The sequence below is a fragment of the Panthera uncia genome (genome assembly GCF_023721935.1).
Source record: "Panthera uncia isolate 11264 chromosome D3 unlocalized genomic scaffold, Puncia_PCG_1.0 HiC_scaffold_8, whole genome shotgun sequence".
NCBI lineage: Eukaryota > Metazoa > Chordata > Mammalia > Carnivora > Felidae > Panthera > Panthera uncia.
Window position 1 is genome coordinate 54,875,075 of NW_026057586.1, and position 16,678 is coordinate 54,891,752.

Below are 16,678 nucleotides of genomic sequence, written 5' to 3' on the forward strand. Positions count from 1 at the left end.
GGAGGGGCCCACACGTCGTCGTTGTGTAACCTGTACACCTTTTGTCCTGTAAAAAGACAAGCTCTCTATCATGCAGATGAAGTAGCCTTTGAGGTCATGCGAATGCTGCCTCTTGGCTAGATATATACAGTACTGAAAGTATTACACACAGAGAATTAGAGCTTTAAATGCATTTACCATTTTTATTTTGCTATGCAGAAACATACATTCACCATGGGCTGTGTGATGCAGTTGACAGTGTAATGGAGAATATATCTTTTTGAAGGCTATTTATAACTAAACACTAAATACTTTAATTACAGTGGAAATTCTGTACAATTTAAGGCTTGGCTCTGAACTAGATTGTAAATATGGACCAGATTTGGAAATAAAACGCTGTTTTTCAAGTAAAAGAAAAAAAAATCAACTTAAAAAAACACAAGGAAGAAGGAACGAAGAAAGAAAACGAAGCATCAGAAGCCCAACAGGTTTTTCTGGGGTGAAATTTCATAATATTGTAAACTAACAAAAATACAGATTTTCTTCCCCAAATAGTGACAATTCACATATATTTAGGACTTGTCAGGGAACTCTTGGAAGCTTTCCGGATTGGACGCAGACCAAAGCGAACGAGGAAGAAATTTCACATTAATATGCTAAAATCAGTACTACCCGGTAACGGATTAAGTCAGATACACAAAGCAGGATTGTAAGCATTAAATATTTCCAGACGATCGGGAGTCGTTGCTGTTTACGGGCGGAGTAATAAAACCAGGTGAAACAAGTACAAGATCCAAGTTGTTTACTGAATAAACTCGGTTATTGGCACATCTAATCTGGGATAAACCTGACACATCGGACCTAGACAGCTTCTAGCATTTTAGGGTCATCTTCGTCTGTCTGTAAACAAAAGATCTGTCACCTAAGAAACTGCAGTTTTGTTTAGACTTGGATAAACTATGAAAGGCATGGATTGTTTATGTGTTACATGAGATCACGGTTTATATTGTTGGTTATGAACGTGCAGGTATAGCTGAAAACTTAGACACTTGGTGGAAATTAAAAATGCTACTCTTTTTGTAATTTTATCGTTGCTTCATGCAATATCAGTTTCGTGATGCTGATTCGGATTGCTTTATTATGGGAAGATCTCTCTGCCAGTGTCTTTGTTAACGGTCAAGGTCAGTTCTTCCGGATTGAAATTTTCCATGGGCAGATACAAGTCAGTTGGGTTAGAAGAGGGGACTCCATATAGGCTCTGGTTTTCCTAATGGTTTGCATGACTGGATTCATGTGCAGGCTAAGTTATTCCTGTAGGAAAGAGATTTGATCAGTTACTCCCTGGAAAACACCCGAGAGTCTTCCTCAGATGAAGGCCACAAAACACCTATCGTGCAGGCAGGTTATTAAATGCACTTTTTGTCAAGATACTGTAAAATACCAGCCTAAGTCACGGACACGCATTCTCTGAAATAACTACAACGTCACCCACGTGGCGGAAGCTCACTGAAGAAACCTTTTTCTGCTGTCTTCCAGGTCATAGGACTCGTTTGAACGTAATGAGTGACCTTTGCATTATCTTCTTTGAGAGGCCACTCATCAACCTCTATGCCCTAAAGCAGTGGTAGAGAACCTCCTTATTTCCTTTATACACGTGAAGTGTTCAAGAGACTTCTATCACGTAAGCAAGTGTGCAAGTAGTGCAACTGTTGCATCCGGCATTCCAAGCCCTCTGGGGATGGTCGGGGCCTGGGAGTCCTTGCACGGTGGGTTAGTGTGTCTAACACGTCTGTGCGCAAGCACAAGATGCTATCTGCTCACGATACGAGCCAAACGGCCATTGAAAAGGCATGCACACGGTCTCTGCAGAAAAGCAGGAAACAAGACTGCATTTTTGCCTCCTCCCGAGGCACGATGCTATACTAAGAAGCAAAAAAGGCATCCCAAAGAATACAGAAAACACAAGACATCCAACATGGAAGTGAATGCCTGGGTTTCAAAGTAAGAAACAAAGCAAAAACGAGAGCATAAATAGGAGCATAAGCAAACATAGCTGCAGAGAAAGCTTACAATAAGTGGGATAAGTTTTCTGTCCAAAGGAGAAAGGGGTACATTTTCCGAGTATTTGGAACACACAAATTATACGTCTCAGAACAAAATGGCCTTAGTTCTACTTAGGCCACATGGCAAGTGAAATCAAATTTGACCTTTCGAATTTGGATAATGAAGAGTCCAGGGCATGGATGAAAAGGAAACACGAGTCGAGGACATGCACGCAAAGACTGCTTCTTTCTTGATCCTCTAACTGGCAGAATATGCAAAATGTCCACAGTATGGAGCCCCCAAATGTGAAACAAACCAGCGCCTGTAAACCAGTTCTCCATCCCCTTGGTGAGCAGCCCTGCAAAATGCCAGTGAGAGAAGAAAGAGAGAGGAGGAGGCAGGGGAAGGAGAGAGGGAAGTGTCCCATGCTACATGCCAGCCAAGGCCAAGTCTAGAAAATCAGCGTTGCCTCTTACCTGGGGTCAATCCTCTCCGTCTTCCGGTGTGATCTCGGTCTCTTTATGGACCACTACTTTGGTCACTGACATGTCAGGGTGCTGCTCTTTGGCCTCTTTAATTGCCTGAGCCAGAGCCTATCCCCAGGAAATCACAGAAGGGCAAAGACAAAAAGGAGGTGGAACATGCATGATCAGTAGCAAGGTGGAGGCTGAGGAGCTAGATCCATATACGTCATTTACAAATGAGGTACAATGACTGCAAAAGGAATTGTAGGCTGCACACTGGAAAGTTAATTCCGAAAACGGTTTAGGCCGCCTGACGGACTAAAAGAACAACGCTGGGAAGAGTGAGGCTGACCCCCCTCTGTTTCTCTGCCAGGGGCTCTGCCATCTCGCCCACACTACCTGATCGTGGTCAATGTCCGCATCTCCTGTGATGACTATGCGCTTCTCAATCCTCGTCTCTGAAATGCCTCCTTTCACAGTCTGCAAGGGACAGGCAAGTGTCAGAAATTCACTCACTGGAGGAACAGTCATTGTTCAATGGGGGAATTGGGAGAAAACGCTAACAGGGTTTTCAGTAACATCATTAAGAACGGAAACGATTCTTTGGCAATTACTTAAAATGGTTAATTTCAGACGTGAGCCTGGAATGCAGTTCTGGGGGTGAGGCTGGCTGGTGCTTCTGGAACACCTACCACGTGCTAAGCGCTGGAGTTCTGTGTTAAGCAAAAGGTACTGGGATGCATATTCCTCAACAGAAACTAGCACCTAAGGACAAATGCCCCAGAGACTGGGTGAAGAGAGCGCAACGCGGGCTCCTGATGTTCACAGAACCCTGGGCCTGTGCAGCTCAACCGGGAAGAAGTTCCGTGTGAATGCCTTCCTTTTACCTGTTCCCGCCCCACTTACTTTGGTGATGTGGGTGGTGGTTGTGGTACTGGTGGTTTCAGATGTGATCGTCTGTGCGCTCATCAGCACACCCGGCTCCAAATCGGCACCCGGATCGACCTGTGCGAGCAGAGGAACAGACACCGCACTCAAACGCTGACCTCTCCAGAGGTCTGCTGTGTTAGCTCAGGGCATTAGGATGACCGAGTTCTCTCTCACCACCACCGCGCTGTTCAGTCAGCACACAGGAGCTCTGGCTATGGGTACGACGCAACCCAAGGCAGCCAGAGGGAACCATCCTTAAAACACCGGGACTTCAGAAAGGTGAGTCGTGTCTGCCTGAGCTGCTGCTATTTTCCCTGACCTGTGGCTAAGGCGATAGGCTCCTGAGCCTTGTTCTACATTGTGAGATACAGGAAGACCTGCTTAAAGTCAGCTGATGTTTTTTTTGCTCGGTAATAAAGTTATGCTTAGCACCATGATCGCTCCTGATAGACACAGCTTGGCTACTGGGCCCTCTAAGTCCGGCACATTAAGCATCACGTACTTATACTTAAACGCAGCAAGCCAGTAAATGCGGCAAAACAAGGTGCCAGGGCTCCGGCCTCGACAGACGGTCTTACCTGTGAGGATTCATACGTTATGGTTTTCGTTTCTGTGTGAACTACCGGCACTTCCTTGGTAGAAATTTCTAGCTTTACTCCTCCTGGTGAAACGCTGCCAAAGCTGATGGTTTCTGTCTTCACAGTCGATGACTGTACCAATGAGAAGTAGGCAGTGGCTATTACAGTTTGCACAAAGGCACGCTTTTGGGTTTTTTCCCCTCCCCCCGCCCCCCAGTGGATATGTATAAGCACAGGTTAGTATGAAATAAATGTTTATGTATTACATGGGGAGAGTAAGTTGAGGAATGAGGCAGACACCAAATAGATGTCAGTCTTTCAGGATTAGTTTTCTTTTTTTTTTTTTTTTTAAACATGGGATGTTCCAGGTAAAGGAAGGCATTTTGAAGGAAATGTTTAAAAAACTGTTTTTGTGTTCCCCCTCCTCTACTGCATAGATGGATCAAAAATAATCAATCAGCCTTCTGTTTAATAACGTCTTAGAAAAAAGGAATGGATGCTAAGACATTAAGAACCTCCAACAGCATAGAATTCAGGAATCTCGGGAGAGATAAAGAACAAAGTTCTGGCATTTGGCACCTGGGCAAGCACAGTTTCTGGGTAAGTACACTGACCAAAAAAAGAAGATTGATCAAATGTTCTATGCTCTTGTTGGCCACGCAGTCCCCAGGTTTACTGCCCATTACAGTAATTACAGCAAAGGTAGAAACCATTTCCTGGAACTACACGTTATGAATAATCATTAAATGTGTATGCACGTGACCCCAAAGATGGAAACCAGCATGGAGACTCCTGAGATTGCCATGCAAGAGGGATATAAGAGGAGAAACAAACTGCATTTGGAAAAGGTTGAAAATTCAACTTAGCTCCATCTTGATGCTTAACTTAAATTTCGGGGACTCCCACACCTATCAGTTTTACGTTAGTGCTGAAAGGAACATCAACTACTAGTTACCTCGAAATGAGGTTTTTGTTCCCAAGTTTCAGAAACGTGGGTTGCTGCACTGTGCTCCTCCTCTGACTCATGGGAAGCAGTGGCCGTTCCTTCCTGTTCGAGGACAGCTTTGCCAGCCACCTCCCCCTTTTCCTCTTTAGCCCCCTCTGTCAGGGCAGAGCCCTCCTTCCCTTTCAAGCCAGAAGCATCAGCAGATGCTGCCTGTGCTGCAGCATCCACATCCTCTCCAGCTGCGTAAGAAGCATCCCCACTCGCATGCACATTCATGACATGTCTTTCCTCCACCAACACGGTTTCCTGCACAACCTTCTCGGTGCTAAGTGACTGGGGGTGCTGGCTTGTTTCCGGCTCTGTTTTGCTGGGCCCCGTCTTGGTTTCCGTTTTCTGCACGGGAAAAGATTGCAGGGTCAGTGTGACTTTCCATAAACCGAGGGTCAAAAAACCAGAATAAAAACAAATGCAGCCACTCGCCAGGACGCCTAAAGCCAGTGTCAAGTGCTTATGACCAGAAACGCTTATACAAAACATAAATTAGCTTTCATTCCTCCTGCCAGAATCTTTGATGCGTGCCCCCTGCCCCCGACACATACACACACACACACGCCCTCAAGCCTGTGCTATGTCCGGATAGCCGCAAAAGAAACGGGACGCAGTATAAAATGCAATTAAAATAAAACAAAATGAAAGCATTGCAGCACACTCCCATGGATTCTGGCAGCTTTCTTAGACCTAACAGAGAGCATAAAATGCTTAAAAAGTTAAATGCAAATTACAATTTCTCAACACGATTGCCTTTGGAATACCTGAAGCATGTTCTACTGGTGGGGCTAAAGGCCCACGACAGCTATGCCAGGCAGACACAAAGGAAAATAACCGACGACACCTCTGAGGCATTTAAGGCAAAGCCCCTGGGATGCAAAACACACACACTGCACGCACACAGCCAAGAGGCATAAAGAAAGGCAAATGGGCAGAGTCAGGAACACCAAGGAGGAAGCAACTGGCCACCTGAACCCAGCTTTGAGAAGTAGAAGTAACCCCTCCTATGAATTCCGTTGGTTTTCTCGCAGAGTCTAATAAACTGAAGATTTCAGAGCCATCCATGAGCTTTTCGGCAGAAGACTGTTTAGTCTGGGTGAACAAAGAAACGGACAGTCAAGCACAGAGACAGGAACATAGGCGGGCACATTCACATTCACAGCCGGTTAGACAAAACTGTAAGGGAGGAAGGGGGGAGGGGGGAGGAGGGAATCTACCAGACAAAGTTGGGAAACAGAAAAGAATGGGAAATAAAATAGCAAATTGAGGTGACCATGAGCTCTTGTTTGGTAAAGCAGAGAGAGTTATTAGGACATAGGCGGTGCTGGTTTAAGCAGACCATTTTCCCTTCATTGCAAGCCACAGCAGCACTATCACATCTCGGGATCGGGGAGCTGGAAATAAAACGGCAAGTGTTTTAACGCCTACGTTGGACTGCAGTGTTGATCTAACCATGACAAAACTTAAAAAGCTTGGGTTGGCTGCTCTCAACAAAAAGCCAAACAGCGAGAAGAACAGAAAAGTTTAGGGTGGAAGGGCAGTGCCTCAAAAAAAAACGTCATGCTGGAATCTGAAACGGTGGTCCAAGGGAAAGGCACTGGTTACCACAACTCGAGATGAGGAGGACTCGGTAACGTAATGAGCAGTGGCCACGGTGAAGGCCGGTTCCTGTGAGTATCTCCACTCGGACAGGCTCTTCCTCCTGGGACCAAAGAGCCCCACTTTCAAGACCTCGCCCTCCATCGCTGGCTCCGTCCTGCCCGGGCCCGCGCCCTCCGGGCCGGCGTGGGGCGCTGCGTCCCGGCCCGGCCCCGGGGCTCTCTGGAGCTCGTCCTCTTCGGGGCTCGGCCGCCGGGAATCGGCTTCCTTGATGGGAGCCAGCGATTCGGACAGTTTCCGCTTGGGGGTGTGCACCTCGGGTCCTCTCCTGGATTTCTCATCGGGGGCGACGTCCAGGACCTCGTAATCGGCCGTGACCGGGATGATCTTCACCGACTCCGACAACGCTCTGTCCGCTTTCTGAAGGGCTTCCAGACCGCAGGGCTGTACTGCCTTCTCCCCCTCCTTGGCCTTTCCAGTCATGGTTACGATCTTGCCGGATACGGTGTCGTAGGATTTTCCTAGAGTGTATATTTTCTGTTTGCTTTCTCCTTTCAATTGCATTTCCCGGGCCAAGTCCTCGAAGCTCTGCATTTCAATGGCACCAGATCTCAACAGATCGGCTGGGATGTCTCCGGTTCTACTGCTCACGGTCACCACCTTGTAAGTCACAATCTTTTTCGAATCACCATCAACTACCTCAGTGGGTACTTTGTCTACAATAACCCAATCCTCTGTGCCCTATATTTGAAATATAAAAGCTAAATTAGAAATGCTGATGGTCTCATTTCTAAAATAAGAATCCTTTAAGAAACCAGGGCAAAAGCTACATTGTGATGTGACTGCACAGGGCTGGTGTTATTATCTAATAATTCTGGTTGCAAATCTCTTATCTGAAACTTACAAACTCTAACCTTCAGCTTGGAATACAGTCTGCACGTAGAGTTGCAATTTCAGGTTTCTTTAAATAGGAACATAACTTGGTGGTAAATTTTTTGCAAGAATATACCGGGCCTTATGCTAAGCATCTCATCATTTTAGATTTCAAAATTGAATGACGTTACTGAAGGTGTTGTACAGGTTATTTAGCTTGTGTGGACACAAAAAGACAGTTTTCCATGGTAACTAGAACACTGTGCGTCGTATCTGCTGTTGTCACAAAGAACTTGCCAGCATTCCACAAATTTCTGTGATTATCATTTTTCATGTTTGTAAATTATAGTTCCTTATATATACAGGAGATCAAATCTACCATAGCACTTACTATCCGATAAATACTGAGTGCGCCGGTCGTCAAGGGACTATAGTTGGGGGCATTGTTGGAGCCTCTTATAAATAGGTCATGGTGGTCCAATCTTATCTACAACTGAAGCTCATGGTGTGAATAGTTTCTTTGCCACTCTCCTTAGTCTTAGTTCCAATACGACAGAAGAAGTGAAAATTAAGAGAGAAGGCTACAAGGATGAGGCCGGGCAGTTGACTAGTCTTACAGATCACAGAGGGAAGCAAAATCACACCAGGGGCAGCTGAGCGCCTTGGTTTACATTTTAAACTACAGTGTTTTCTACTTTCTGGTCTGTCTTACTCTGAAAACTTGAATCTGGAAATGTGTGTGCCTTAGGAAAAAAACAATTACAGATCAGTCTACATGTTGGTGCTGGATTAAATGAAATGAATTGAAAAATAACCTCTAGGGTCGATGGGACAGTTTTCTGGAAAATGATTTGACGAGAGGTAACCGCGGCGTCTCCTTCCTGCATTTTCTTTATCATACTCGGCTAGTGGGAAAACCAATAAAAGTTCAGAACTTTCAAAATCAGTCAAGGTCATCTAAATTAGTATCACTCTATGGGTAAAGCAGACAGTAAGAAGCCCCAATAATATCATTAGAAAGCAGAATTATAATGCTTCACTGGCCATACACAGATATAATCACCTAGGCACAAAAGCCATAAAGAAATGATGGCTGGTAACGAAAATGGTAAGAAAATTCCTTTGTCCCCTCCCCAGAATCTAAGCAAAAATGATATACCTACCTTAGTTTTAAGGTCAATTTAAAAAGGAAAATAAAAACTAAAAACACTTTAATGACACTGAAATCTGAAGAGCAATTCCCTCCTGGGAAATCCCTTTATGTTTGTTTTTTACCTGAGACTCAAGGAATGGAGAGCTTTCTTGCTGCAAAAATATAACTTTCTCAGAAATTTCTCTTTCTTCTTCGGTCTGTTTGAATAAAGGGGGTTGGGTTGGAGAAGAGGAAGTAGACAGTTTCCAAAAAAGGCAAGTTAGGAAGAGAGTTCTTTGATCGTGTTGTACATATAATATTCATCTCTTTCTGAAGAAGTGAATCATTGTTTACGAATTTGAAAAACGGTCTGAAACCATCTCCAAGTTTAAGAATTATTTCCAAAAAGTAACAGATTCTTTTCTGAAACACTAGCGTAGGGCTCACACGTTTTCTAGTTCTAGAAACACAAAACACGCGCAAGCAATAGAAAGAGCTCCTTGGCATCTGAACAGTGTCTAGGTCAGTCCTCTGCAAAACTGCACCAGCGAGGAGTGAGAGGAAGTATTAAGATTAAAAAAAAAAATTAAGTGAGGAACAAAAATCCTCACTCTTACATCGGACAAATCCTGGACTGTCTTCCCCATTTAAGTGCTGCTTAATCCCAGGCAAAATAATGCACATGGGTCACCGCATCAGCGACTACTCTGAGCAAACCCTGTCAGACCTACATGGCTTTCTTTACTATTCCACGAATAAACAAAGTGAACTCAAAAGTTGACTGGAACTTCTATAAGATGGTGAATGACTTTAAATAGTCCACTTCAAAAGATCTCGGTAAAAAGTAAGTACTTTAGATCTTGCTTTCTTTAACCTGTAACAACATTAAGAAACGCTGAAGTGATAGGCGATGTTAGCCACTAGCTTTTTCCTTTCATCTACGTTTTGTTCCTTTCTTTAGTATTAGATAGGAATAATTCAAGTGGCAATGTATTAGCCACTGAGCCTATCTCTATGCATAGCGTATACTACCCCATGCAGCAGTGAGAGAAAGGTATTTAGTAAGAGTAATATAACAAATAATAACAGAAAGCTCAAAGTTTTTAGGAGAACGGAACTTTTAAAGTAAATCCTATTGTTGTAAACAATATAATTTAGTGAGAGCTATTTAATATGTCCACGTCTGTACAAATCTGTCAGTACTGCATTTAAGTTTGCCTATAAGAGATTGTAAGGGAGCCTCTGGAATATTCTCCTGGAGGACCTACTGACAGATTTTGACAGCACCGTTCTCCTATGCTCCTTTTTCGATGAGGAACAAGTAAGAGATTTTTCAAAGGGAAAAAAAGTCCCTATCCTGTCCCATTTTGGAGAAAGGTATTGGAAAAGACAAAATGTACTCTGTGGAATCATAAAATATGGATTTCTGGTTTGTTTCACTTTCAATTGTAGCCTCTTTTTCATAGAGAAATAAGAAACAGGAAGGAAAGGTCAAAATTATAGGTACTTTTCAGAATACCACTGCTAGGCCTCTAATTATAGTCACTGAACTAAAGATTATTTTCCTAAGATGAAAGCCTGAAAAAACCCAATAATAGCAGGAAAACAGTGGTTTTCAGCATATCCTGTTATGTGACATCACCTAATTTCAAAAATGTCTTTGTCTTTAATTGAATGTATCAATACTATCTGTGTTCGGGACTGTGTATGTCCACTGAGAGAAAAGGGTAACATGAAGGGGATAAATCTTAAAATAAAATCCTATATATACGGTCAACCCCAGTTCAGTTAGTTCGGCTAAAGACAAGTGAAGAGATGCCCATAAAAAAAGAATCAAAATGTTTACTTTTAATATGGGTCAGAACAGAGTCACAGCTGTGTACCCCAAACGTTTTGTTTCGTTACTTAAACATTCATCGCTACATCATAATTGGGAAATAAGGCGTTTACTGGCGTGCAAAACGTACAGAGGTGCTACTCACTTTGAGGGGATTAGGGATTTCTGTAGAGCCGTAACCCTCATTTCTCCCTGGGCCAGGGTTGTTCAAACGGGGCTTTCCGTTAGAATTACGTGGAGAGGTTTCAAATGATAAAGGGTGCAGCTCAGACTAAATCAGACTCTGATCCCGCCTCCCTTTGTTTTAAAGTAGGCTCCATGCCCCGAGCAGGGTTTGAACTCATGACCTCGAGATCAAGAGTAGGATGCTCCACCAACTGAGCCAACCAGGTGCCCCCAGACTCTGATTTCATAGATCCTGGGCATCAGTATTTTAAAATTTTCCTGTGGGCAATTTTAATATGCACTTAGAGTTACCCCCAAGGCCTGGGTCACTGAAGTCAGATTCAGAGAATGAAGAGAACTCTCCCCTATCTGTAAATAGATGGTCATGGTGTATGGTTGTTTTTTTGGCCCAAATCGAAGCCCATGCAAGACCTGAGTAGCAAGGGTAGACTAGAAAGCAAGCAAATGCACAAATAGAGCCGATTCTAGTTATTCCCGGTAATCATGTTCAATGAAATCACCATGAACAGTGAATTAGCGAACCACTGATTTTGTGGGAAATACACGGTTAAGACTTCTGTGAGCCTCTGGTCACGATACTGTCATCGACTGCTCCATATATAACCTCGCCTTATATGTGCTTTTGTTTCAAGACTCGTTATTTAATGCTTATTACTGATCCATTAACGTTGAACTCACCGTCAACAGCACTATAGCATATTCCTGAATGAAACTTCTCTAACACATGTATTTTCCAAAAAGGCACATCACAGCCTTCTTGTGCTTAGGAACACCTGCTAGCACTTCAGCACTAGGTTTGGGGGTCATATTACACAGCAAAATCACCCTCGAAAATGCAGCACTAAATAGGCCGTAAAAAGCACATTTGTTTACAGTATGAGAATGGAAACAAGAAGGCAGAACACTGCCTTGTTCAACCCACGCTGGGAATGCGCACGGTGAGCGACTCAAAGTTTTCACTACTCTGTGGCTGTCTGCCGAGGGCTGTGAAAGCGCCGTTAACACTGATTTTAGGGTTACGATGAATTTCAGCAAGTAGGCGAATGTGCAAATATGGAATCCGTGAATAAGGAGGATCGGCCGCGCTAAGCTGAAATACTTATAAAACTACCACCTACACTAAAAAACGTACTGATGCTGCATAGGTGCTAACGGGTATTGCATTTTGGTTGGGATTTGGAAACGTTTAGTATTCAAGTGACTGGGATCAGTCTACATGTTGGTGCTGGATTAAATGAAATGAACCTGTAGCAGGGACGAAGCCTAGGTGCATCATAAAAGGCTGTAAAGGGAGAGATCCGAGGACAGAAGACATACCTGGAATCCCTCACATACCACACCTCTATCTTTCCTACGTGTGCTGGGCCCTGTATATGGGCTAGTCTACTTTCCAGCGTTAATGAGGAGCTGCTTTGGGGCATCCTTGCTACTTCTCTGCTATTAACTCAATACTGGAAAGTTGAAGCCACTGGCAATAACATTCCCATTTTATAGCAAACATACATAATATTCTTAGAATATAATCACCACTACTAGCTCACTCTAGATTACTCAAGTAATCTGAAGGAAACTGATGTGTAATGCTACAGGAATACTCCGGCAACAGTTCATTTATTCTGCGTAAAAGGGCCCTTTTCAACGTAATTCAAATGGATATATACCTTGTCACTTTTTAGCTGGGATTGGAATTGTCGTGAACATGGTGACTGTGGTCACTTTTGATAAACAGCTTTCAAGGGAAGCTTGGAAATTGATGAAAATGAGTGTAATGATATTCCTCTTCTCACTGCAAGGACCTGAGCGTTGCATACAGACTACCATTTAAGGAATTTTTCTCCCCTAAAGGCCTAAGTTTTCCTCTTCTTCTGTCTCAGGTTTCTGGACAAGTCTCTTACAGTCAAGGAGTCTTGAGAAGAAAGAAGGTAATCGATACAATGCTAGAAAGGTAGTTTTACAAAACAACTTCTTTTGAAAGACAAGCACGATGACGTCTAACAGCTGACAGTGGCACCACTGTCATGTGTGGGTCCCACGGAGGAGGCCGAGACGTAGTGTCGGCTGGATCCTCCCAGGCTGGCTGTACATTTAAAGACAGCTTTCCAATATGGAAGGCTGTTACATGAAAAGACATTGTGGGCTCTGTGCTCTCTACTAAAAGCCAAATGCAAACTGACTATAAATCAGTTAAAATAACCAATCAGGCATATTTTTAAAAATCAGTTAAGAATCAAAATCCAATCGAACACCGACTGCATCAGTAAAAGCCTGGTGTGGTATTCCCCAGAGTAAAAGAGGTCCTGAGATTCGGTCAACTTCAGATGAGCGTTCAAACATTAGACAATCTCCCTAACACCTCGTCTTGCAACTGACGAGAAACATTCGTGAGGTTTCGGGGCATTTCTTAGTGCAGCAGAAAAAGCATTTTCAGAAGAAGCGTCAGCTCGTTAAGACAGTATCTCAATTTCTCCCAGCTGTGAAATCTAGGTTTACAGTCAGAATAAACCCATTTGCATGCACCGTGGTTCCCCGGAGCCTCCCTGTTCACTCCAAGCACCTTGTGGCGCGACTACTCACTCCTCAGCCACCACATCCTTTTACTTTTGCAGCCCTGACTATGTCAGTTCAGGGTATACACAGACAGGTGGTGAGACTGTCTACTCAGAAGCCTGCCAACTCGGGTCCCCAGGCGCACACCCTGCAGAGAGGCAAGGCTAGTGAGTGAACAGAAGACAATGGCGACGCAGCGCCTGAATACCGACCTCTTCGGGTACAAGCGGTTCGATCATGGGCGCGTCCTCCTGCCTGGCGGCTAGTCTCACTGGGGAGGTGGAGAGTCTCTTCTCCCATTCGTTTGTGATGGCAGTGTCTGTGGAGGTTTCTAAAAAGGTTCTTTTCAGCTCACTAATATTGGTTTGATGTTTCATCAGGTCATCTTGAGTTTTATCTAGCTCCTATATTCAGAACATAAAGAATCCAACAGTCAACGTTTTACATTTGCCTTCCTATCTGCGTGTGTGTGTGTGTGTGTGTGTGTGTGTGTGTGTGTTTTAAGTAATGTCAATCTCATTAGTAGTCAAAATAAAAGAATTCTGATCAGGGCTCATGACACTACCACAAGCACTTTGGTGAAAATGTGATATTTCTAAGGAAAAGAGAAGAAAAAAAAATCCAGTTCACGCAAGCATAAAAATCAAAAGCGTTTTTGAAAGGCAAACCAGAGTGTAATTCACATGTAACCAGAAAAAATTAAAATGAATACACACAGAAAAAGGGATCTATATCTAGGAGAGAGGAAGGAATCAGAGTAGGCTGAGAAGGTATCCCCACTTATTCACAGGTGAGAGCACACAGTTCATGCATCATTGTATGAGCCCACAGGTATGCCACTAAAAGAAATGTCAACACGCACAAACATGCACTGGTATATACCAATACCAACCTCTAACATAAGATTACTATGTTTGACATACACATTTTCACCCTTTATTCGCTTAATCAGACTATTCTGAAAAAAGTGGAGAAGAAAGGGAAAAGTAAGGGACACGGTAGTCACGGGAACCAATGCCGTCCTCCACATTGCACCGACAACACGGTAACCGGCTACGGAGCATGCTGGAAGACTGGAACACCGTAGACAGACAATGACTTATCACACACTGATTTTTGCTTTTGTTTTCTTTTTAATTTTCTACCTGTGCCTTGAGCTCTGCATCTTCCTCCTGGTCCGACTGCCAGCATCAAGAAAGAGTGGGAAATAAAGTCTTACCATGTAATTGACTCTAGGATTGCAGAACTATGGTCTATATCAACTTGCTAGAAGGGGGCACTAGTTTGTTCTTGTATACGGAGAGTTATTTCTTATATGCAAGCCACGACGTTCTCACATGTAATGGAAGACAGGAGCAAAAGATTCCTTGCCTAGTGGGTCTTTGACACTTTAACCCGGAGACTTTTAAGTGAGATCAGCACACACACATAAGTGGGAGGTTGACAGCTAGGGCCTGCCCTGTTACCCTTAATGAACACTAGGAAATGGTTCAGGAAGTGTGGGGAGCCACACTACAACTAAAATACAAGAATGGTTACGATCACCCAGTAATGAGAGCTCCCTGGGAATGTATGAATCTTTATAATCCCACGGGGTTAGCTATTATTTTCCCCAACTTGTAGGCCAGAGAACAGAAGCTCAAAGACTTTAACACAGAGGTCCCCACACTTAAGAGCTTCTTGGAACCCTAAAAAAAAACTAAAAAATAAATTTTTTTAAATTAAAAAAATAAAAAATGATACTAAAAAATAAAACACAATAAAAAAGAATTTCTTGGAACCTTGAATTTCTTAAACCCATGTACTTAAAAAACACATTTGGGAAGGGAGAAAACTGATACGGTGTAAGTCAACAAGTTAAAAAAAAAATCATCTACCATCAACATTACCATCATTTAAAATGTTCCTAAAAAATACAACATTTGTCTAAAAGCCACTTCGTTATCCTTATATTTCTCATCTCAAGGACCTGCTTAATCCTCGGACTGGCGTCTGAGTGCCGGTAACTAGGCCTCACCGCAAGGGCAGGCAGTAGTAAAGCCTGCGTCTCTCCCCGGCGGGGGGGGGGTGCATCTGACCCAGGGCCTGGGCTCTGTGCTACGGGAGTTGTCCACAGTGTAATTACAGGTGAGAAGAGGGAGACCCCTGCCACAAATCGGTCCATCATGGTCTCCATCTTCTTAGCTCCTAATGGGGCAAGACTGCCTGCCTGGCAGTTTTGTTTCTAAGGAAATAAAACTGCCTGCACTACTGTTGTCCTGGCTCCGGAGAGGACAGAGGGGAAAGTGTTTAAAAAGCACGAGAGTGCACAGGTAACCAACACGGTGCTGGCAACACACTAATTCTTGAGGGTATCCTGCATTCACAGATCTTTATTTATCTTTACGCTTCACAGTCACCTATGTCGCAGGCAAGGGTTTGCATGCTTGAAATATTTATTACCTAACAACCTACAAAACGGCTATAAAAGAGTAATATCAAAATATTTTCCATTTAGGGCACACATTAAGATTACAGTGAAGTTTACTGAATGTATTAACATGTAACTAATAATTCTTATAAAATCAAGATGTAATTTTGCTATGTTCAGCACCGAAAATTATTAACTTGTAATAAATTTATATGTGATTGCTTAAAAGAATCTGGATAGTGGTTTTACAGTATTATTTAAAAAAAATTTTTTTTTTTTTTTAAGCAGGCTCTATGACTAAGTAGGGCTCGAACTCATGACCTCAAGATCAAGAGTCACATGCTTTACCAGCTAGGTGCCCCTACAATATGGTGATGATGATGATTTTTTTTTTCAAGGCCAGTGCTGTTTTTTTAACTTAAAAAATTATGATTTCCAAACTTTGAATTGAACTCTGGCATTTCCCAAAGATGCAATTTAACAAAACTCCTTTTTAAAAAGTTTTTCTGAAGATATTTTCAATTAAGTACTATACAAATGCTATTCACATTTTTAGTTCCTGAATATCTAACTAGAAAAGACCGTTCTACCTGGATAATGGGGAAAAAAAACAAAAAAAAACGAAAAAAAACCAAAAAAAAATCAAAACAGAGTGAACATATGACAAAGTAAAAAAAAAAAAAAATCTGCTAGCACTTTAGGAAAGGAATGTCTTGGCTTCCATTACCATAGATACTGTTTTTATGGAAATTTTCATTACTGGTAGAGAAAATTTAAAAAACACAAGTGCACATATTAAATGTATCCTAAAGAATTTATAATGGATAAATGATAGCACAGTATCTTCCTATCACTGTTCGATGTGATCACTTTTTTAAATAAAATACAAACAGTAATTTGCCAATTTTTTCTTTGAGAATCCATTTCTTTTAAGTGACCTAGGTTGTATCCATCCAATCTACAAAATTGCGTATTTTAATAATTATTATTTGACCATCTGGGATTTAAGGGATTTCAAAAATAGGTCTGTAGCTAGTAAATAAGCTAATTAATTGTGAACTCTCCTCCTCCCTCATCATGGCTATCACACATAAACAGCCTCTCAT

The 16,678-nt window shown here is 42.7% G+C and overlaps 1 protein-coding gene across 8 annotated transcripts in view; it reads right to left on the reverse strand.

Annotated features, from left to right (window-relative positions):
- Positions 1-155: 155 nt before the first annotated feature.
- Positions 156-16,678, reverse strand: part of EPB41L3 (erythrocyte membrane protein band 4.1 like 3) — a 147,853-nt gene continuing 131,330 nt past the window's right edge. For 3 of the 8 annotated variants that reach the window (XM_049620393.1, XM_049620391.1, XM_049620390.1), the window contains 9 exons: positions 13,375-13,566; positions 8,276-8,365; positions 5,958-6,080; positions 4,950-5,333; positions 3,995-4,126; positions 3,393-3,491; positions 2,886-2,966; positions 2,499-2,615; positions 156-1,290 (listed from right to left, as the gene is read on the reverse strand). In XM_049620393.1, the coding sequence (XP_049476350.1) occupies positions 2,505-2,615; positions 2,886-2,966; positions 3,393-3,491; positions 3,995-4,126; positions 4,950-5,333; positions 5,958-6,080; positions 8,276-8,365; positions 13,375-13,566 (1,212 nt within the window). In that variant the 3' untranslated portion in view covers positions 156-1,290; positions 2,499-2,504. Of the gene's footprint in view, positions 1,291-2,498; positions 2,616-2,885; positions 2,967-3,392; positions 3,492-3,994; positions 4,127-4,949; positions 5,334-5,957; positions 6,081-8,275; positions 8,366-13,374; positions 13,567-14,054; positions 14,121-16,678 lie in introns of all 8 variants that reach the window. The other 5 variants (XM_049620395.1, XM_049620394.1, XM_049620396.1 and 2 more) reach the window with 3 other exon arrangements.